The sequence below is a fragment of the Vombatus ursinus genome, unplaced genomic scaffold (assembly GCF_900497805.2).
Source record: "Vombatus ursinus unplaced genomic scaffold, bare-nosed wombat genome assembly UNPS02001419.1, whole genome shotgun sequence".
In the NCBI taxonomy this organism is placed as follows: domain Eukaryota; kingdom Metazoa; phylum Chordata; class Mammalia; order Diprotodontia; family Vombatidae; genus Vombatus; species Vombatus ursinus.
In genome coordinates, this window is record NW_020941197.1 from 8,432,410 (window position 1) to 8,457,030 (window position 24,621).

A 24,621-nucleotide genomic window follows, 5' to 3' on the forward strand; every position below is an offset into this window, starting at 1 on the left:
TAGAGGGCCACATGTGGCCTCGAGGCCACAGGTTCCCCACTCCTGGGCTAGACACAGAGCCCTAGATACTGCTTCTAGTTCATGTTTCTTTGCCTAATCCTAGGTGCCTGAGAAATGGTCCTGTGATGGATATTTTCAGTTTGGGAGGTTACCTTGTGAATTTAAGAGGCCTGGAGATACTGCTTCCTCAGCCAATGTGGGAGATGCTCTTTCTATATCTACTAGAGGGTTGTTGTTTTTTTTAAGAGGAAGTGACAATCACCAGTCAGAGCACAAGCCCAAACAGGCTTGGCTCACTAGAAGATAAAGACTTGGAGGGAATTGTTTGGACAATGCAGAACCAAGCAGAAATGTAATGAGGCCTGTTTGGTGGTCCCACAAACTGCTGGTGTTCCAACGTTTAAGTCTCAACCTTTCAGGAAAGTGTAACAGTAGGTGTGTTACTACTGTTGCTTGTTTTAAGTCTTTATTAATGAACACTTATGAGAGTCACATTTGCATGTTGAACATTTCCTCGCATGGAGAGGAAATAAAAAGCTATTCTATACCTCATTTACATGCTTTGGAGAGATCCTGGACATAAGTAAAATCTTAAGCTTCAAGTAAATTTGTCTGAGGCTCCAGGATTGGGCAGAGTGTAGGAGGATGGAAAGTAAGAAGTAGAAAAGAAAAAAAAAAGATATTGGTGTTTTAGATGGTCTTTCTCCACAGTACAAAACCTATGTGCACGTACCAAATCTAGAACTGAGAGGGTCCTCTTTAGCTTGCACCAATATGGTCCTGGGGGATTAAACACCTTGGGCCCCTTGAGCTCGGCAGCACCTTTATTGTCTCTTACGAAGTAGCAACTCGTGGAGAATTGGCATTACTGATTTATCCCAAATTTTATCAAGTTTATATCAAAGTCATGTCACAAAGCACCCTTGACAATTCTAGAACAAAAGGTCTTAGCATCTCAGTTTCATTCATCATTTTTGTAACAGCAATCTATTTGGGATTTTACTTTCTCTTCAAATCCCTAGGATAGAGGGACATTGGAAGTCTGGTTAAAAGTTACTCATAAAACAATTCCATTGTCTTGAAAGAAAAACCAAATGTGCACAAGAGAAGAACCTTGATATACTACATTCTGGTTTTAATTCATTCTAAAAAACTCCACCCATTTTCTTCTAAACTGACTAAGTAATAAAACACACTGATTCAGGTCTAGCTAAAACCAAAACCAACATGCTTCTTGTGAAAGTTTCCAAATTTCTGGCTAACATGGAAAACTAGATCCAACTGTTTGTTATTATATCTTTGGCCTAGAAATACTTTTTTAAACTTTTTATCTAGAACATGGATATACTTAAAATGGGTGATCTATAATTTGTTCTGTGTGTATAATCTTGAGGTATGGATAAAGGGAGAGAAAGAAAAGGGATCATTCTTACTCTTGGCATTTCTTATCTGATCATTGTTAAACTAAAAAAAAATTGGCAGCACGTTTTCCCCTTTTGCCAATAATAGATGCTCTTCCCTTAGGAGATGGGTGGATCTGGATATAATGAAGAAAAGGTCAGAAGAGATGTCATACCCCAGGGGAAGACTGATTTCAGGAGGAGTTGGCTTTCCCTAAACAATTAAAATTGTATTTTAAAACACTAGCTGAAAAACATACTCTATTTTTTAAAACTAAGTTTATCTAACCACTGGATATAAAGTATATTTATAAATGTACAATTCTAAAAACAGATGTGATAAGTTAAAAATAGGTACTCTTAGAGATCATCATTTTGTGCATTATAACCAAATAATCAAACATTAATGGTCAATACCTTTCTAAGAAATTGTCAGCATTAAGAAAGACAATTGATTGTAAAAAAATTTTTTTAATGTCCCAAATATCATTAGTAAGTAGCCATGAAGAAGTCTAGGTCATCTTCCTATACGCGCTAAATTACAGATGACTTATTATATAATATGAAGAAATAACTTTCTGGATAAAGGTTTTATTTCTATCTCACACTATTTCCAGTATTAGCCATTGACAAAGGTATCAGAATATGTAATATATATGTATAAATGAGTAAAGTTCAAAAACTGAGTCCTTTCAAAGATTTTTACTTTACCTAAAACAGCATCATTCATTTAAAGAAATAATCAAAATTGTTCTTCCATTCAAATCCTTCATTTTCCCCACTCTTTGGAAAGTGTTCAGAGGAAAAAGTATTTACATGTATGCAAGCATGAAATGAAAATATTGTCTAAAGCTTCCATTTTGATTAACATTTGATGGCATATCTGGAATTTATTTCAAAACCCCTGAGATACTGCCCTCTTAGGCAGGTTCTCAATGAAATGATATTTAAGCTTTTCATTAACACTTTCATTACTTTTTTGTTTGAAATGAGTCATTATATCAAATCAATGAAAAGGACAGAAGATATGGCCATGTAAGATGTCAGAATCTATCCCAGACTCTTCCTTTCCAATTTTCATCAAATTGCAGAGCTGTACAGATGTCAGTTAGAAATTTTTTTTTTCATTCTGTCCAGATGGTAGTCCTGAACCAAGCCGAATAGAAGAGCCTTAAAATATCCTTTTGAATGGAGTTGTGTTTCCCTTTGGAAGTAAACAAGCACTTGATGCTACAACACCAGGATTGCTGGCTCAGGTTAAGGGAGGATTCCGCCTTGCAGCCTGAAGTGATAAAACTTTTGGATCTGTATCAGAGATGCAGGAAGTTACTTCCTATTGCACCCTGTCTGTCTCTCTAACCGCCCCCCACCCCGGTCATATTTATTTATGATGGGAGAAGGGAATAAAAGCTCCTGGGAGTGAGACCTAATCTTCTCTCCAATCCTGCTGAGTAACCCCCCTCAACAGGGCTACTCTGCCAAAAGTAACACAGTTTATTTGGAATAAGTGGCTGTGAAGGGAGAAAGGCCTAGTGCTCCATAGAAGATGAAAAAAACCAAAAATGAAGCAGCCACACATGCTGGGGAGATGGTACCATTCCTAAGAACCTACCCACTCAAAATAAGAATTAAGATGAGAATAAGATAAGAATCAGAAGGTGAGACAAGGACAAATGGACCTCTGAGTTTGAAGTTTCATTGTGAGATTTTCGTCTTTTAGATTTGATTCATCTATAAAAGAATAACATATATGTGTTTTCCTATATGTACATATGCATATATACCATGAGAATACTTAGTACTGAGTAGGGTTTTTTACCCCGTAATAGGGGACCCTTGACGGAGGAGAAAGTTAAATAGTAGCAACACAGCTCTAAAAAGTCCATAATAATCCCAGATCTCTCTAGCCCCAAAGACATTCCTTTTACTGCTCTTTATTTAAAAAACATCAGGTGTGCAATTAAAGAAAAAAAAAACAGTACAACAAAAAGTCTACCTGAATGACAGCACATAGACACAATGGCATACACATTTAGAGTGCTAGGTTAATTATAATTATGTTATAATTTAATTGTTATATTAATTATAGAATCATGGACCTACAGAGTATTGGAGCTGATAGAGATTTTAGGAATTATCTAATCTGCTGTTTACTAAGTAGAGAGATAATTATAGCAGTTAATCCTAAGAGTTTTTAATTAATTAGAACTATGAATTTCACTTCTCTAGGCCTCAGCTACTTAGTAAACAGCAGTGAGAAAGTAAATTGGATACATAAATACTTAAAAATAACTTTTTGCTAGCTAATTTTGAAAATAAATTTGTTACATACCACTGTATGCATCTGGTCATAGGTACTTTGAATTTTTCCATTTCCTTTATTTTTAGTTGATATAACAGAGAAAAAAAAAGAAACATTATTTTCACCTCATTAAGTAAAAAAATCAAGTGCTCACTTGTCAAGACAACTCAGTTCCCATCTTTCACCAGTTTTATTTTCATTCCTTTTAAATAGTAAAATTACTATATATGGTCTCATTATTGGTAGTACAACTTTCTTTTACCCATTTTATATATACCTGTAACGTGAAATCTGAGAAGACGAATAGGGTCTTACTTCTTTCATGTCTGACAACCAGTGGGGACAGAAATGTTTTCTACAATTTCATCCCAGCTCCACTTCTCCCCTTATCAATGAATGGAATTGAGATTGTTATATGGTTTTATCAGACTACATACAAGGAATATTAATGAGGATATACTTTCTGTTAATGACTCAAATCACCAACTCTACAATTATCCTTGGAAATAGTAGAAAGTGCACCAAATAGATGTATGATAGGGCGTATCTCCCATGTTAATGAATTCACTATCCCAAAAGGTGGCTACCAAAACCTTTTTCATTCTGTCTTATATTGATAATGATATAAGGTGGTGTTTCCTTCATGCTCCAACATATTCATATTCTCTCTCTCTCTCGGCTAGGCAATGGGTTTAAGTGACTTGCCCAGTGTCACACAGCTGGTAAGTGTCAAGTGTCTGAGGTCAGACTTGAACTTAGGTCCTCCTGACTCCAGGGCCAGTGCTCTATCCACTCCACCATCTAGCTGCCCCTCCAACATTCTCTTTACTTATTGTCTTCAAGTAGCTAGGTAAAGACTTATATTCCTCTATGCTACTAATCAAAAGACTTAGACCTTAAAAAAAGTTTACTCTTATACACTGGCGATTCACCACTTTTAATGCTTGTTTTAAAAATCAAATACAAAAAGGAGAGAAGTCTATTAAAATTACATTTATTTTCTTTATATAATCATGGTAATGAAAAGTAGTACTCTGAACTAGATGACATTTGTATGATTCTTCTAATGCGAAGGAAGCAAACATTTTGAAAAATTGCATTAATATTCTCATTCAACCAAGGCATGGTTTAATTAATTATATCTACCTACATAAAATGTGTCATCAGAGATATATGCCTGGAAAAAAAGATGAGTCAGTCATATAATGAGAATAAGAACAACTGATGAACAGCAATGTAACCCACTGGTATCTATGTAAAGTGAAGAAGGTCCCCGCCACACTGGTTAGACCTCTGTGTATGATTATGGGAGAACAAGATAAGAGGTGGACAAGAGTTGCAAAGGACAGAGAGGTACAGACAGTTGTTATATGAGTCATTGGAAGAAAAATCCACATCAATGAAATAAATTATGAATCCTTCAAAGTTTCAATGTATATACTTGAGTAATTTTCCCAAGTGCTCCCTTTTGCCAGTAGGCTCTTGCTAAGTAGTTTAAAAGTTGTGAAACTATGTCTGAAATGCCATGCAAAAAAAAAGACATTTCAGTATCTCTTCATTTACCTTATGGAATTTATAATCATCTTTGTTATGAAATAAGAAGCATTGAACATTTGCTTATGAATGAACAAATGAAAATAGTTCCTACATTTTTAGAGCTCTCGTTTTTGGGTTCTTTCCTCCCTCCAGAATATTAATTATATAAGAGGTTCTATATAAATGACAATCCATAAATGGAATCTCAGAATAGTTCAATTTTTTAAAGTGTAGGTTTTATTGAAAGAATATAATTCTGCAAGTAAAAAAATGGTTCCTCATATATGGACTCTATTTAAGGTGACAATATCGTATGAATCCCCACAATGATTTATCAGCTTAACTTGCTGACATTATGGGTGGACATCTATGTGAGTGTATACAGTATTCTATTCATGAGACTTACAATCAGGAATGTTATCACTAACACAAATCACTTTGACATCAGACCTTTTCCACCTTTGCCAACCTGTCTCATATCTCATCTTTGCATGTATATAGTACTAAGTAGCTAATTGACATTCAATCTATGATTCTCCATCTTTTGCAGTTGCAAATCTTTTGAGCCATATATATATATATATTTATTATAGTTCTGATTTGATTCATTCAGTTACCATTTGTTGAAATGTTGAAATTTCTGGAACATTTTGATACTGGAGGGAGGGGTAATTGGAATTGAATAATTGAGATCAGGACTAGCCAGACAATCTGGGACAAATGGTCATCATATTTCACCATATATGACTGGCCTGACATTATTTCATCATAGATTTATTTAGTGATTTCTTTAGTTAAACTAACATGTCTTTATTTCATAAAATGCAGATAATTAGAGAAAATCTTAAGCAAAGTTTAAGTTGGTTTTAAAAACATGCTCATATTTTGGACTATTTGACATAGTCCCCTATCTTAAGGGAAAAAACATTTTATAAAATATACTGAAGTGCTATTTATGGGACATTGAATTTATAAAATTCAACCCATGCTATTTCATACCAGTAATAAAATAATTAAAAGTACTTGAAGAAGGATTAAAAATAAACAGTGCCAAAAACTTACTTCCTATAACAGTCTTGTGATTAAAAATCCTGCTCCAGAGTCCTCCTTCTAAATTATCTTTCACTCCAAATTCATAAATGGTATTTGGCTTCAGATTCTCAACTACTGTTTCAGTGGCTGGGCAGAGTTGGAAAATCCATTTTTTTTCTTTGTCTTTTTCCCGATAGCGAACTGTATATAATCTGTTGAATAATAAAAGTAGTGATATTATGTTTTGCCACCAAACAGTTGACACCCAATGTCAGTCCTGCCTTTATAATACAAGTTAAGTAGGAGCATTGGTTTTGCTTGCAGAGGACATTAAGCTGAAGGAAAAGTTAATATGTGTAACCCAGGATTCAAGGTCATTGGTCATTCTCCTCATTGGTGGAGAATGATCACTCTATGCTTCGTGACTGTGTGATGGGTGGAGTTGGCAAAAGCTTTGGAGGAGAGAGTGAGCCCACTTCTGGCTTCCAGCTTCCAAAGAGTACACGAGGTTCCAGGCTCTCTACGGGGCATGGAACATCAAGTAATCATTCTCCACCCATGAGGAAAGTCTTATGCAAAAGGCCTTATGTTCCCCAGGTCATACATGATGTACCACAGATTCAGAATCCAACAAGATTTTGACAGGTTAGGACTATGTATAGCGTCTAATAAGATGAAATCTAATAGAAAAAAAAAATATAATGTCCTTGAGTTCCTGAATTCAAAAGGCATTTATTAAGTGCCTGCTCTGAGCCAGATACTGCACTAGGCACTAGAGATACAAAGACAAAAAAAAGTCCCAGCCTTCAAAGACCTTACATTCTATCGGGGGAACAAAATATACACAGAAATGTAATATAAAATAAGTGCAAAACTAGATTTAAAGGAACTTCAGCAACTAGCAAATGGGGGAAGTGGAGAAGGGGAATCAGGATAGGTTTCCTGTATTTAAACTGAGTTTTGAAAGAAGCTAGAGATTGTATGAGGTGGAGGGATGGTGGTGGCAAGTGCATTCTAGGTATGAGAGGCAGACAGTATAAAAGCAGGGAGAAAGGAGAAAGAATGACCTATATGGGAAAGAGCAAGTAAGCTATTTTGACCAGAATGCATCCTCTATTGCTGTTTCCAAACTCTCTCTATCACCATCACTCAGCAATATCTCCTCTGAAGTTCACTCTGACCAAACTTATCACATTTCTCCTCCTCTCCCACCCCACTGAGACATTATCTAGAGTTCAATTGCTATTATTCAGTCATGGATGACTCTTTGTGACCCCGTTTGGGTTTTTCTTGGTAAGGATACTGGAGTGGTTTGCCATTTCTTTCTCCAGTTCATTTTATAGTTGAGGAAACTGAGGCAAACAGGATTAAATGACTTGCCCAGGGTCACACAGTTAGAAAGTATCTGAGGTCAGATTTGAACTCAGGAAGATGAGTTTTCCTGACTCCAGACTTAGCACTCTATCTACTCTGCTACCCAGCTGTCCCAGTGGACAGCTAATGCCTAGTGCCTGTCTGGGTCTAAGTTTTCAATCCCAATCCCTGGGATCATACTAGGGGACTTCAACATATATGCTGACGCTCCCTCAAGTACTCCAACCTTCCAGTTCTTTAGCTGATAGCTCTCCACGACCTACTCCTCTACTCCACTTCAGCTAAACACAGGGATGCTTATAGCCTTGATCTTGCCATCATACGTGGTTATTCCATTTCCATCTTCTATTAACTTGAAATTCATTTATTTGATCATAATTGTTATAACTCCATATTCCCCAATGCCACTCTGCTCCCAAACCCATTTTCACCCTCAGCATGATGTCCAGCTCTTCCGCTGTTAAGCACTTTCCCAGAGTATCACCACTCTGGACTATACTCTCCAACCTTCACAACTTTGACCCTTCAGTGGGGCAGTTCAACTCTACCCTATTCTCTCCTCTTGGATCCCTTGCTTCATTGCTCTGTAGCCACTCATATTTTGCCAAACCCTAGGCCTGTATGACTCTCAACATCTATATCTTTTACTCTTACTCTTGTGTTGTTGAACAAAGCTGAATGAAGTCATTTGTAAGTATGGGAAGAGAACAGGGATTTGGTTACTGCTTCTATCCCCACCCAAACTCAGCTGATATAGTCACAGAACATAACCACCATGGATGACAAAATTTTAATGTGTTAATAAGCTGTTAACACCTAGTGATGCCTTCAGAAAGTCTAAACACCTCTCTGACTGCACTGGAAGGGAGTAATGACCTCGGAAGAAAAACAATTCTTAAGGAAATTAAAATAGCTAAACCCATGAGACACTGAGCTTGGTAGCTGTGGTAGACCCAGATGCAGAATAGGTGTGCCAATCTGCCTTTACTGAAAATAAAGCCCACTATCATTCTCCCTCTCTAAACTTTCCATATATACTGGTTCCTTTCCTTCTGCCTACAAACATGTCCAAGTTTCCTTCATCCTTCAAAACAAAACAAAACAAGCAAAGACCAAACCTCTCACTAGATCCTCTCATCCTTGCCAACTATCATCTTGCATCTCTCCTCTCGTCTTCAGCTGAACTCCTTGAAAAGGTCTTCCATACTAGATGCTTCCATTTTCTCTCCTCCCTTTCTGTCTTATTCTCTTCAAAACCATCTGCAATCTGGTTTCCAGCTGAACATTTTCAACCGAAAACGTTCCCTCCAAAGTTACCTTAATTGTCTTATCTTAATCGTCAAATGTAATGGTCCCTTCTCGCTTCTCATATTTCTTAACCTCTTTGCAACATATAATACCATTGACAATCCTTTCTTCCAGAATATTCTATCCACTCTGGGTTTTCATAATGCTGCTTTTGGTTCTCTTTCTACTTTTCTGACCTTTCCTTCAAATGAGATAATAATTGTAAAGCTGTTAGCACAGTGCCTGGCACATAGTGGCACATAGTAGATGCTTAATAAATGTTTATTCCCTTATTCTCTTTCCTTCCTCTTGACTAGATCTTTATTAAAATCACAGTCAGTTACTGCCCAAGGTTTTTTGCTGAGTCCTCTTCTCTTTTCTCTCTATTCTCTTTCTCTTGGTAACCTCATTAGTACCCATGGGTTTACGTATTTTCTATATGCAGATACGTTCTATGTCTACAACCCCATTCTCTCTCCTGAGCTCCAGTCCCACACCACCATCTTCCTGGTGGACATTTTGAACTGAATGTCCCATAGACATCTCAGACTCAGCAAGGACAAAACAACTCATTATCTTTCCACCAGAACTCATGCCTCTTCTTCCATATTCCCCCATTACTGCTGAGGGCACCATCATCCTTCCTATTACTTCAGTGTTAACCTCAACTCCCCATTCTCACTCACTCCTCATATCTAATCAGCTGCCAAATATTGTGGTTTCTACCTTTACAACGTCTCTCACATACACCCCTTTTATCCACTCACACAGCCAACCACCCTAATCCTCATTGGCATTCATTGCCTCTTACTAGGACTATTGCAATAGCCTACTATTTGAGCTCCCTGCATCATCTCTCCCTCACTTCAATCCATCCTCCACACAACTGCCAGTGACTTGCTTTAAATGAAGGAAATCATGTCACACCGACCTCCTCACATGTCATTGCCGCCACCACCAATCCATAAATCTGCTGCTCTCTGTTACTTCTAGGATTGAATATAAACTCCCATTTCACAATTAAAACTCTACAAATCCTGTGGCCTTTGGACCTTTACAGTCTTCTTACACATTACTCCTCTCCATACAGTCTACAGTTTAATCACACTTTTATTGTTCCTCACCTAGGATGCTACATCTCTGTGACTTTGCACTGGCTGTCCTTGTCATCTCTGCTTCTTGGAAACCTCAGCTTTTCTTCAAAACCGAGTTCAAGCAATGGCTTGAAGGCATTATGACCTATGTTTTATCCCTCTTATTAAATTGTAGACCTAGATGTTTCATCTCCCTCTTAGACTGTAGGATCCATAAACTACTGTATTCTTTGTTAGTATTTCCATCAGAGGATGAGTACCAGAATGCAAAGGCTAAAATTCAAAATCAATTATTCAATTTATTAAAAGTCAATTCAACAATTCCATTCAATAAACCTTTATTAACTGCTGGGTTTATAAATAAAAGATAGCATCTGCCCACAAGGAGCTTACAATCTAATGGGGAAAGACAATACCCAAAGGGAAGCTGGAAAGGGGGTGGGGCACCAGAGGATGGTGCATGGGAGCATCATGTTCCTCGGAGTTCAAACAAGCTGAGCTGCTGATGGAAAGTGGAGTTACTTAGAGAATCCAGATCCATGCCTCTATAATGGACTGCTTTGGGAGGAATTTAGTGATCTGACCTCCAGTCCTCCAAACAGAGAGGAGAGAAGGCTGAGGTAATTGGGAAGGTGTTGGGTATCCAAAGGTGAATTAATGACTGGATCATGAAATTTCAGGTGATCAGCTTATCTGGTGGGGCATCATGTTTCTTAGTGTTCAAACCAACTAGAGCTGTGTAGATGGAAAGTGGAGAAAATCTCCACAAATATTTTGTTGGGGGTGGGGAAGGGAAAATTAGAAGGTAATGATTGAAGCCAAGGTTCTTGAATCATTTTGGGGTTCCACTAATCATTGGTTCCCTCTCCCTAGTTAGTAAAGATATCCAAGTGAGCCTTTCCTCTGTGGTTTGGGCCCTTGCATTGGTCCGAGAAAAGAACAATTTGTATCAAAAAGCTTTATAAATACCATAGACATTATACCAAACAAATAAACCCACTAAAGTGGTAAGTGAGTGTAATTAGAAGCAGGCTTTGGAAAGCCTATTGATTGGGGGCCAGATTCTGCCCTCAGATGTGCCTGCAGCTGCTTTTTAGAATTTAGCCCAACACAGTAGATTTATATAAGCAAATAGTAGTTCAAGGGAGGATTCTTATTTCTTGGGTATTGAAATTCGAGTTCTGCTGAAGCTCTCCTTCAGGAATACAGTCTTCCACAACTATCCAAACTTGAATGCCTTTGGCGGGCTCCTGGGACACCGAATTTTGCCATTATAATCTCGTAAACTCCAGTTTCTGGCATAGGCTGCAAGGAAAACAAATATTTCACTATGGTAGGTTCATGCAAACTAATTTAGCCTAGACAAATGAAAAGAGTTTACTGCATGGCACTTTCCTTTTTTTTTTTTTTTAAATTTCTGACCTCAAATTTTCCATCTCAAAGCAGTCATTTCTTTAGCACCTCCCCCTAACAAGTTTCCACTGTCAGAAGTGCTATTTTTTTTTCTGTTGTCTTGGAAACTGAAAATGGGGTGTCATTTTTCTTCTCTGGTTGTGAACATTTTTGTTACTATTTGCATTGTTCTGGACCAGGGCTGCAACTTTCAGTTTTTAGATTCTCCTCAAGGTATACACTAAAGGGTGAACATGTTTAACTTACAGTTCTTTCTTTTTACAATTTGTGAATGAGGGCACATACACATTAGGACTTAGTATGTCCAGGATCAGAAGAAATTTTCCCAAGCATTCCTGGATGAAAAATAACCTGTTTTGTTGATCAAAACCTGCTGTCGTTTAACTCATTTTTCAGTTGTGTCTGACTCTTTGTGATCCCATTGGAGGTTTTCTTCGCAAAGATTCTAGAGTGGTTTGCCATTTCCTTCTTTAGCTCATTTTACAGTTGAGGAAATTGAGGTAAACAGAGTTAAGTGACTTGCCCAGTATCTGAGGCCAGATTTGAACTCAGGAAGATGAGTCTTCCTGATTCCAGGCCTAGCTCTCTATCCATTGCTCCACTTTAATCCTGTAAAACCATCAATGGATCCCTATTCCCTACCTAAATTTATCAGTCTACTTATCAAAGCCCTTCCTTATCAGGTCTAACTCTAACTATCCAACCATTTCTTTCCTACCATTCCCTAACACACATACACACACACACACACACACACACACACACACACACACACACACACCCTTATACACCCTTACACACCTTTCCCTCTAGTCAGATCTGATTACTGTTATATTTGCATATACCTATAAATGGTATTTGCAGATTTTGAATAATTAATGTTTATCTGGGTATTTATTTTCTGCACCCTTTGTTCCAACTGACCTTTTTCTCTTACATTTTCTTCTGGGATTCCCATTTCTGGAAAAATGTTTAGGCCCTCATCTTCTATTGATTGAACTATTACAATAGCATTCTAATTGACCTCCCTACCTCCATTCTCTCTTCTTTCCCAGTCCTGCCTCCAGTCAATGGATCAAGAAGTATTTACAAGGACCTCAGTATGTTCTAGGCATTGTAAGAAGAACTGGGAATAAAAACTTAAAAGTACAAGAGTCTCTTAAAAGTAAAATCCTCAAAAACTTTTCATGGGCGTGAGGGTGTGTGTGTGTGTGTGTGTGTATGTATACATAGACATATATGTACACACTTACTCTTGCTATACATATATATACATATATACATATACATATATACAAGATACATATAAAGTAGGCAAAAGACAGCCTCAGAGATGAAGGCACTAGCACCAGCTTCCCTTTGGGTATTGTCTTTCCCCATTAGATTGTAAGCTCCTTGTGGGCAGATGCTATCTTTTATTTATAAACCCAGCAGTTAATAAAGGTTTATTGAATGGAATTGTTGAATTGACTTTTAATAAATTGAATAATTGATTTTGAATTTTAGCCTTTGCATTCTGGTACTCATCCTCTGATGGAAATACTAACAAAGAATACAGTAGTTTATGGATCCTATAGTCTAAGAGGGAGATGAAACATCTAGGTCTACAATTTAATAAGAGGGATAAAACATAGGTCATAGACGGAGGAGCTCCTTGTTCAACTACCTCATTTTATAGATGAAGAAACCAAGGCTTACATCATGGTTACAGAGTAAATATCTGAGGCAAGTTTCAAACTCAGGTCTTCCTGATTCCAAGTCTGGTGATCCGTACACCAAACCATGATGCATCTCCTACAGAACTGATCCATTGACAAGTAATTATAGCACAGGATAGATAAGTGCAGAAAAAAGTACAAAGAGCTATATAGGATTCAAGGAGGGAAAAGTCATGCCAAGATCATGCCAAAAATTGCAGAAATGACGGCATAGTGAAAAGATTGTTTGATTTGGTGTCGGGAGTCCTAGATTTGAATCCTAGATATAACTATTGTGAGCTGTGTTGTATAGTTAGCAGAAAATCCCTTACCCTCTCAAAGCCTCCATTTCATTAGTAAAACTGAGATGATGCTTGTACAACCAAATCAAAGAGGGTAGTAGGTCTAAGGAAAACACTTGAAAACGCTAAGTAGGGTGTCTCAAAAGTCTTTAACAGCTTATAATTGCACTAAGACTTTGGAAACATCCTACATACATGTTTTTATTCTTATCTATTAAAATTTTCTGTTGCTCCATATAATTACTTCCATCATCTTCATAAAGGAGTAAAGAAACAAAATGGTTGACTAATGTGCCCAAAGTAGCCATCTCTGGCATAGCCATAATTAAGTTTGTTATTAGATGTTATCTCCTAAGAATTTGCATGTCACACACTCCTACTAGGTAAATTTACTTGTTTTTTGTTTTGTTTTGTTTTTGGTTTTGGTTTTTTTTTTTTTTTGCTAGGCAATGGGGTTAAGTGACTTGCCCAGGGTCACACAGCTAGTGTTATGTGTCTGAGGCCGGATTTCAACTCAGGTCCTCCTGACTCCAGGGCCGGTGCTCTATCCACTGCGCCACCGAGCTGCCCCTTAGGTAAATTTATAATAGTTTCCACATATTATTTTAGGTCAGGTTATAAGCTTAACTCAAAGCTATCTCCTCTTCACCCTGTTCTATAGTCAATATTTCTTTGTGCTATTTGACCCTCTGAAGCATATTTCAACCAATAAATATTTATTCATAAGAGAGGTCCTTCATGTGAAAGACATTGGGTGAACATAAAAAAAAAAATGACTTGGTTAGTAGAGAATTGGATGGAATCCAATGCAATCTCTATGCAAATTTTCCTAGGGGGAGTAGGGGCGTGTCTGATCAATGGAAACAAATAACTTCTGAGATTGACTGATAGAGTAAAGCTGAGTAAATCAATGAACATTTTCAGTCAGTAAACATTTAATAAATACCTAGTATGTGTCAGGCACTGTGCTAAATGCTAGTGACACAAAGAAAGGCAAAATCATTGGTTCACATCTTGCACCAACTTTACCCTCATCAAGACCATTTTGGAATTTTAAATTCTTTCTGGTTTTAACTATTAGGAGAGGTTGAAAAACTGAAACGGAACCTTAAACTAACACAACTATTTGTTTTCATAGCATTGGTGTTTGGGCCCAAACCATCTTGTCCTGTAATTACCAGAAGAATGTGTGCTTTTTCAAGGGCATGAAGACTTGCTTAGTGATAGGTGAAACTGAGATGCTTCAGATTCTGTCAAATGTTGGCGAAATCTTTTGTCAGACAAATTTGGATTTGGCAAAAGTGTCAACTTCTTTTGCCAAACACTTTGCTTTTCAGAATCATGAATACTTTCAAGGAAATTTAATCTTCATTTTTTTTCCTGATTCATCTCCATAATCAAAATGTATTTGTGAGAGATTATTGATATTTGAGAACATGGACAAATGTTTTCCAGAGGCCTTTTTTTTTATAAGCAAAGACAAATGTTGTCAAAAGAAATCAAAATCAAATTTAAAAAATTAAACCCCTCCCCAGGTCTGAATTTTTATGTAATAGAGCAGTTTTGGGGTAAAATTATTTGGATAAAATTTTGGTATGTTTATGGTATGTTAAACTTTTGAACCATTGTTTCAAAACATTATGCAATCTCTTTAGATATTTGAAGTTAGAAATTTTAATAAAATTGAAACAAAAAAAGTTTCCATAGTTAGGTCTGTTCATATAAATGGTGGCTCAAAGTCTAGACACTGCTTTTTTTTTTTCGCTTTTACATCTTTAGTACCTAACACAGTGCCTTACACAAAAGAGGCACTCCATAATTATCTGTTGTTCATAAAGATAAACTTTTCTAAAATAAATATATCCATTCTCTGTATTTTTGAAGTAGCTGTCCCATAGTCAACTCAGCTTCAGCATGGCCAAAACAATTCATTATATTTTCCCCAAAATGAACCCCATTTCCAAACTTCTATATTTTATTGGGTCATACCTCCTTCTAGTTGCCCAGATTCACAACTTGAGAATCATCCTTGACTTTATACCCTTCCTCATTCACCACATCCAATCACTCATCAAGCCTTGCCAATTCTTGCTGCAAAAATCTCTCACATCTCTTTCTTTCTTTCTACTCACAACTACCACTCATCACCTCTTATCTATTACAGTGGCCTCCTAACAAGTGCTGTCAAACTCAAATAGGAATGGAGGCCACTAAGCCACTCATAAGGATCCCTGTGGATTTCACATTGACTTAGCAAATCACATTAATATTATTTATGTTTTGCTGTATTTTTATTTATCTCGTTAAATATTTCCCAATTACATTTAATCTGGCCCAGGTCAAAGTTGGGAGTGTTGTGGGCAGTATGTAACCTGTGGACAACATGTTTGAGACTTGTAGTTTGCCTTGTTTCTCCTTTCACCAATCTAGCCTCCATACAACTGCTAAAATTGTATTCCTTAAGTGCAGATCTGACCATGTCACTCCCTTGCCCAAAAAACTTCAGTAGCTTCCTATTACATCTAGGATCAAATACCAATTTCTCTGACATTCAAAGCCTTTTGCAATATGGTTCTAACCCATTTTCCCAGGCTTATTATATGTCTCCTTTATTCACTTTACATTCCAGTCAAACTGTCCTTTTTGATGTTTCTCACATTTGACATTCCACATCTTGTTTTCCTATGTCTTTGTACAGGTTGTTCCCTATGCCTAGAATGCATTTTGTCCTCACCTTTGCTTCTTAGAATCCCTGCTTTCCTGCAGAGTTCACTTCAACTGCAAACTTGTATGTGATGCTTTTTCTGATCCCCCTAAATGCCAGTCCTTCCTCCTGTCAATTATGTTTGTTTTGTGTGTGTGTGTGTGTGTGTGTGTGTGTGTGTGTATTTTATATTTGGTATCAACTTATATGTATAAATGCTCTCTCCTCTGATAGACTGTAAGTTCTTTGAGGGCAGGGACCTCTCCAGTTTTGTCTTATGACTCCAGCAACAAGTACATTATAGGCTCTTAATAAGTGTTTGTTACTTGATTTAAACCACATGTTTATTTTAGGATAAGGAAACTGAGTTTTGGTAAATTACCTGTCATTAGGACACTGAGTCGGTAAGGTCCAATCATATTGTGGGTTGATGAGGAAACCCCAGGACAGAAAGACTGAGCTTGGTGACAAAGTGCCAACTACCATTTGGAGAGGTTTTCGGGTACGAGATTTACCTGTAGAAGCAATGCACAGATTAATTTTGATGATACTTGGTGTTTCCATATCTTGGGTGAAGAGAATCAAGTGTCTTGCAAAGATAATATAAACTGAACACTCCTAAATTCTTCCTCTCCCTAATGTGTTTATTTATCCAATGGAATTTGGCTTCTTTATTCAAAAGTGAATTTGATTCTCACCTGAAGGTTTTGAACTCCTGCTGGTTAAAATGAGTATGTGTCTAATACATATATATGCATGTATGTACATGTATATCTACATACAAATATAATACATCAATATATTCATATTACACGCTAAACACACATAAACACACATATTATACATTTCTTAATAATTTCAGTTCTTATCTTATTTGGCTTTATCAAGGTTACTATGGCATTAAATTATGCCCAATAAAGATTACTGACAAAAATACTATGACTTACTTTCAACTACAGACAGAAAGAGAGCTAACAAATTTTTCCCCAGTGACTGTTAACTAGTCTAAATTATCTATGTCTATGAAAAGACACTATCTTGTTGTCTGAATTATTTGTCTTCTCTTTCTAGGTACCTAAATTGGAAGAGTCCCCATTATTAAAATTGTAACAATTATGTACTGTGAGATGAATAACAAGATGAAAAACCTGTTTTTGAATAATCTAGTCCTCTAGATTTTCTCAGATCAAATCCATAAAAAGAAATTAAATCTTCCCAATCAGAGAGATCTTCATTGTTATTAATCAGCAGAGGGAAGCAGGGTACAATGGGAAAACTGTAAGATATGAGTCAGGAGAGACCTAGGTTGGAATCTTGTCTCTTCACATTTGTGAATTGTGCAACCTTGGAAAAGTCACTCACTGATGTGATTTCAGTTTCATTAAATTCAAAATGGTTGAAACAGTTGCCTAACACTCAAAGATCGTTATAAAGAGAGCACTCCACAAATGTTAAAGGGTTCTCTTAATGTGAGGTCTTTTACATTAGTAACAACGACTGCGTAAAAAGAGAATTTCCTATAATGGAAATGAAGTTAGAATCTTTCATCTTAAAGAGTTGTATAATAATACACTGTTAAAAACGCTCTTCAAGACCTTCAGAGGATAGGTGCCGATTTGAATTTCTGAACATATGAGAAACCATGAGAATGAGAAGATAGTGAGAAAGAAGAGAATAGCTTCTTAGACATAAAAATAAAACACACATATATATGTGTATATATATGCATATGTACATACATATATACATACATACACATCCACATTATGGGAATTAGAACAGCAAAGGGTAGTGGGAATTGAGGGATTCTCAATTCTGGAGCTAGCTCTGTTTCTATTCAATTATGAGTGTGTCCAAATTTTGTCTCGTGAGAAAATTTTGTTCAATTGTAGGAATTGTCCTCTCCAGCACTGTTGCACTGTTTGAATGCAGCCCTGTGTATCTGAGAAGGTGTACTACCTCTACCTTAACTAAGGATCTAGGTTATGTTGACCAGAAACCAGGTCAGATCCAAGGATTGGTGCAATCTGACAATTGTACACCCAAACAAGTCATATATCCTATCTGCAAATTGGCCCCATAATGTACTGCCCAATCAAGTATTTTTTTCATGTTCATTTGATTGTTCGATTGTTTACAAACACTTGAAGGGATTGGGACACCTCTTTTTCTGATTTCAGGGAACTGAACCTTTTCACTCTTCCCCTCCCAACTTGGAAAGGTGCTATGCATTGCGTAGCAAATCGATGTGCCTGGAAGTTCAAACTTTTGTTTCCTCAATCATTTCATCTTTTACCTACCACAACATACATATGTAAATATATCGATGTATATAAATATAAATGTATATATATAAAATATTTATATATGTATATTTTAAATATCTCTCTGCATGTGTATATATGTACATTTATGTGTGTGCATCCTGGGTCTAGAATACATCAGAACAAATTAAAGGAAAAAGTAATGTGTTTTAGGAAGTAACGAGCATTTGTTATTTCCTATGTAGCTGAAAGAACAATTATGATAGGAGCCAAGGGGCTTGGGTTCTGATCCTGACCGCTACCACTATCTATGATACCTTGAGAAAGTGACTCTGTCTCTAAAACTCTTAAATTCGTCATCTGTAAAATGATAGGGTTGGATTAGATTATAACTAAGATCCTTTCCTGTTCTAATATTCTCTAGTTATACCAAATGAAAAGAAGACATCAGGCAATTGAACTAGAATAAAATGTATCTATTTTCTTTCACTTTCTATTGAGGAAATTGTCTAATTTTCAAGAGAATTTTTGTTCGTATATTTGTTGTAGGCAGGGCTTATGTTATCTTATCCTAAGACCAGAAGGAAATAGTTGTTGGGGATGTTATGTTTATAAGTGTTGGACAGACGAGATTTTTGTGACTAAAACGTAACTCCTCATGAACCCAAGATTTTTTGAAAATTATTTTGAAGCTTGTTTATTCCGTTTTAGATAAAAAATATTTGGAGTAACTCCTCAATGAGAAAAATCAGAGACTGGTAAAATATATAAGATATTTGGGTATAAATGATTTCCAAATTGGGGTATGGAGAAAAGGGAAAGTTTACTAGATAATGAGAAAGTAATTTTTCATTAAATTTAAGAAAATCTGGAGAAGCAAATGGCCCAGTTTTTGCTCATCTTGCAATCTCACTTCTTCTCTTTCTATTCCATGAAACTCTTTTGGTATTGATCCATCTAATTTAGCAATTCCCAAGAAATCTTACATGTAGCCTTCTCTGATCTCTCTCCAGTCACCCTTGACCCTCTCCCACCCCTCTTTGAGAGACAATTTTTCCTCCTTCGGAACTTCCATGGTACATTCTTAGACTTTTACTATGTATACAATGCTTTCTATGTTGCATTGTATTTGTTTTTTCCTTGTCTTATCTGCTTAATAGCAGTAGTTCTTTGAGAACAGAGGCCATGACTTCTTCAAGATCTTGGTATTTGCCCTACAAATAGCAGAAGCGTAAGAAATGTTTGTTGAACTGAAACTTCAGTGCTGTCTTTGACTCCTGCTTCTCCCTCTCCTCCCCAATCCAATTGTCTAGTGAGGTCTATTGGGTCTGCTTTCACCATATTTCTCACATCCACCCCCTTCTCCCAATTCCCATCGCCACCATCCTGGTACAAGCCTTCACGGCCATCAGCTTGGGCTTTTGCATTTGTTAGAGGTCAAGGTTGCTATGGCACTGGACAAAAAAGAAGGCATGCTTGTATATTTGAGGTTATGGAAGAGGGTGGATGATATGACACCTATGCTGGTTCTCTTCTGGGTCTATTTAAGGGGGGAGGTAAAGCTGGAGAGGACCAATATCCACCAGGATTTCTTCTCTTCAGCTCCTCACTCCCACATCTCCCCTTCCCTGAAAGGCAACAAAGGGGTTTCCAGGACTGAATTGGTTTGGGGAGTAAGACTTAAGCTTACAGATCTTCCTTGACTCAGCTTCCTGGTGGCCTCTGGCCATATTTATTTGTTTTCCTGGGTCACCTACGGGCATTAAAAAGGCCCTGTCATGTGGAGTTGGAGCCCTTCAGATTTGGCCAATGTACCAAGACATCGAGTTGCCACAACCTGTCCACCTGACAAGACTTGTTTTCATTCGGAGTACGGGGGAACCTTGTCTCCCCAAGCTAAGTCCTGTAGTATCTTATACACTATGGCTAAGTAGGGGCAGCTAGGTGATGCAGTGGATAGAGCACAGGCCCTGCAGTCAGGAAGACCTGAATTCAAATCTGACTTCAGACACATAACACTAGCTATGTGAGTCTGGGCAAGTCACTTAACCCCAATTGCCTCACCAAAAAAAGAAAAAAGAAGCCACTATACTATGGCTAAGTAAACCTCCTTCTGTTAACTGTTGAATAAACTATCAGTATCCCATTTCGTTCCAACCCCGAACCCGAACCAACAAGGACTGAGCCTGAGTCAGGCCCGTACATTAAAAGGAGGGCGGCTTCAGGGGTAGGTTTGGTTGTAGAGTGGTTGGAAATTGACCTGCAGGTAATGAAGGAAGGAGTCTAGATAAAGAACTATTGTTTGATCAAATACCTACCATTTTTTGAGTAAGTGCATTTTGAGAATGGTAGAGTGGACAGAGGGGGATTGAGGTAGACTGAGGTAGATAAAATAGAATGAGGGAAGGATTTGCTGAATATGTGTAGAACAGAAAGAGGAAGAGTCAGAAAATGTGGACCTGGTACATACCTCAGCAGTGTACTGAACCCCGAAGCAAGAGGGGTTGGCTTGGAGTTTTCCCAACTGAAATGACGTGGGGTTTTAGTGTTATTTCCTTTTTTCCCTTTGCCCCCCCATCACAAAAAGCACATATACATCAGGGTTTTAAGAATCTATAGTTTGGGCAGCTAGGTAGTCCAGGGGATAGAGCATCAGGCCTATAATCACAAGGAACTGAGTTCAAATGTAACATCAGACACTTACTAGGTATATGACCCTGGGCAGGTGTCTTAACCATAGTTTGCCTCCATTTCCTCATCTGAAAAATGGAGATAGTAATGATATCTCCCAGGGTGTTATAAGAATCAAATAGAATGAATCAATAATATATTTAATTAAATATATTCATAACATATCAAATTAATAATTGATCAGTAATATAAAGTGCTCAGCACAGTGCCTGCCACATAGTAAGTGATAATTTTTTTATTATTTATTAATGTTTTGAATTCCTTTATCCATGTGGATGGTATTCTCTCTGTGACTGGGCAGACAGGCTTCCCATGGCCAATAAACTCATCATGTGGTGGCTGAACTGGGGGTGAGCTTCTTAACATAGCTCTGTGGGTCCTCCAACCACAGACATCATGTATTTCCAAGCCTACACTTGAAGCCCTTCCAGCTTGCTAGGCTATGCCAGAGTTTTTGCTGTGGTGATTTAGCTTTCCAGGTCCCAGGGTCATTTCTATGCCAGATGAGTCATTGATGGAGGTTGTAAGTGGAGGTCACATAGTCCATAAACCAACAAAAGGCAGTGATGAGAGGCTATTAGTAAAGTTTGGTCTCTTTCCACTTTTATGGATATGGTATTTCTGTGCTCATCCTGGGCTGTTTGGAAAGAGGGTATCCAAGGAGACACAAGGTGATCTAGTATTTGGGGGACTGCTCAATTGTGATTGGCAGTTTCAAGGTAAAAGTATCAATTCTACCACGGGAGTAACGAATAGTACATCTATATATATAAGGTGTGTGGGGGGGATTGGGAGAACAGGGGTTGGCAAAAGATTAGAGGAGAAATTCTGTATATTCTAAGCCTTTACTACTAAACTTCAGAAACAATAAAATGTTTTTTGCAGTTCTTGTGTCCTGTGCTCCCATCTCCATAGGACTAGAACCAGTGATCATTTCCCTACCTATTTTCTAGAAGGAAGAAAAAGTCTGACTTTTTGAGGATTGTGCCATCTGAAGATTCAACCTTATAGATTTGCTGCTGAACAAGTCCTTTTACCATGGCTATACCCTCCAACCATTTCCAACCTACTGGAAACTTCACTCCCAATCCCACACCTCTAACAGGTAAGCTTTCTCCTTATCTTGCCTCAAAAGGAGTGCCTGTGAGCCATCTAGCCTTTCACTTGGCCTCAATTCCCTTCTTTCTTATAGTTTTATATATAGCAAGAATGTTAAAGTTGATATGATACAGGACATCCAGCAATATGTCTACTGGTTGGTCACTGGATAAGGCTCTCACATTTAAAGTACCCATAGTCAAAGTTTGCTTAAATGCTACAAAACTGTTATTCTTATCACCTCCCTTTCCTGATATTTGGACACCATAATTACAGATGCGGGAGGGGATTGAGAATGACTTTATTTTTTCTTTGTTTCATGGACGGCCATGGCCAAAAAAAAATCATCACCAGGTGGTTAGCTTCCTGGTGATGAGCCTCTCCATTGTTAGCTAGAATGGTCTTTGGAAAACAGATTTAGTTAATTTCTGAGGCCATACTTGAAGCCATTCCATCATGACAGAACCTAATAGTTTGTGTTCTGTTGGCACAGACTTCAGGAACCCAGGCCACCTTCCTGTCACAATGAATCTCTATGGTAAAACATAGTGGAGTTTCTTCATGTAAAAGCATCTTTATAAACACCAACAAAGTCACAACTAAATGAGATCATGTATGTGGAATGTGTCCAGAAAAGCAGAATGCTACATCAATAAAAAATACTGAGGTTTTGGCTCTGAAGGAACAAAATGTTGCATACCATCATTAGTGTTAAAGCTAGAGCCATGTGCTTGGTCAGAATGAGGACCTGTATCACCTAGGCAGTCAATGAGGTGTGATTTGAAGGGTGTTTGCTGGCCTATTGCAGAGTATGAAATTCCACCATTATGTGGAATATGTCCCTTTATGCTAAGATTTGCATTTAGCAGTTAAGATTCAAACACCAGTGACAGGGTAATATTTATTTATTAACACTTTGGCTGGGACTAGTTTCTTAGATTGTTTTCCAACATGAAAGTAGATTTAATTTGAGAATGGGATTCTAATCCATGGTTCTGAGGGTGGGACAGAGGGATTTACAAGTTCATCAACCTATACTTAGGCCAGAATCTTAATTGGTCATTCAATTTGCATCAATAATGGATGTCATTTAATGTCATTTTTCATGCAAAAGGCTAAAACTAAGCGTGTTTTTAAAACCAGGGCAATATGTTGATGACAAATTTAATATTTCAGGATGTATGACTTATCCTTCCAATATTATCTTTATTGACATGCAGGACAAAATCTTTGAATGAAAAATGCAGCTGGCTAATAATTTTTTATAAAAAAGACACAAATATATGATCTTTAAATGGATTCTACTATTTCCTTTAGAATAGAAGCAGAGTAAATAAAATATCTTCTCTGAAGTTACCTAATTCATAGATTTACCAATAGGGTTCATAAAAATCAATGATTTTTACCAGTCCTTTTAATTAGGGAGAGTTGTTGGTGAATAAAGGGCCAACATATGGAGTACTCAGCCAGAAGGTAGATCTGGAGAGCTCCTATTTGTGTATGCATGTGTATGTTTGTATGTGTCTATATATGTATATGTCTAAGGAAAGGAAAAATAGAGGGCAAACTTGAAATGAGGGCCCCAGAAGAGGAATCAAAAAGGCCCAAAGACAAGTTACATATGGATATGAAAAAATGTGATTTAAGCCTAAGCAAACTAATTTATTTCTTCTCTCTAGGGCAAACCCAGTCCATGTAATAATTATAGAAAAGGAATTTTAATTTTGTTATCATCAAATGCACCTACTTCAAACACAAAGTAATAAGGATATTAAATATATGATTTTGTCATCTTAAATAAGAGAACAACAAAATTAAATTAAAATTTTTGTGACATCTGTTGGTATAAAATTTAGAATGCCATCTTTCCTCAGGGAAACTAATCTTCAATTAGTCATTACACCTTTCCGAAACAGATTAGGAAAACAAAAATATTCCTGAATTCTGCAAGAGAGGGCAGATATTTCGACTGAGTGTATTCAGAGCAAGACTGAACAATTAATTGACCCAGTTGACCACTAAAAATCAAGACAATGAGAATTGGCTTCAAAGATACTCAGAAATCTAAAGGGAATGTAATATACTTAAAATACATAAAGATGACTAAAACTTCATATTCTCTAGAGTTTTGTGAGGATCAAATAAAATGACACATGTAAAGTACTTAGCATAACTTAAAGTACTATATACATACTATTATTATCATCATCATTATCTTAGAGCAGGATAAAGTTCAGGTGAAATTCAACAACATGCAAGGAAGTTCTGTGGAAATTTTTTTTAACTTTTTTTCTTTTTAGGCAATTGGGGTTAAGTGACTTGCCTAGGGTCACACAGCTAGTAAGTGTCAAGTGTTTGGTCTGAGGCTGGATTTGAACTTAGGTCCTCCTGACTTCAGGGCTGTTGCTCTATCCACTGTGTCACCTA

At 37.1% G+C, this 24,621-nt stretch overlaps 1 protein-coding gene across 21 annotated transcripts in view; it reads right to left on the minus strand.

Annotated features, from left to right (window-relative positions):
- ABI3BP (ABI family member 3 binding protein) overlaps positions 1-24,621 on the minus strand; it is a 301,260-nt gene that overhangs the window by 143,311 nt on the left and 133,328 nt on the right. For all 21 annotated transcript variants that reach the window (XM_027866372.1, XM_027866234.1, XM_027866358.1 and 18 more), the window contains exons 4-6: positions 16,524-16,656; positions 6,301-6,482; positions 3,733-3,776 (exon numbers count right to left, since the gene is read on the minus strand). In XM_027866372.1, coding sequence (XP_027722173.1) covers positions 3,733-3,776; positions 6,301-6,482; positions 16,524-16,656 — 359 coding nt within the window. The remainder of the gene's footprint in view (positions 1-3,732; positions 3,777-6,300; positions 6,483-16,523; positions 16,657-24,621) is intronic.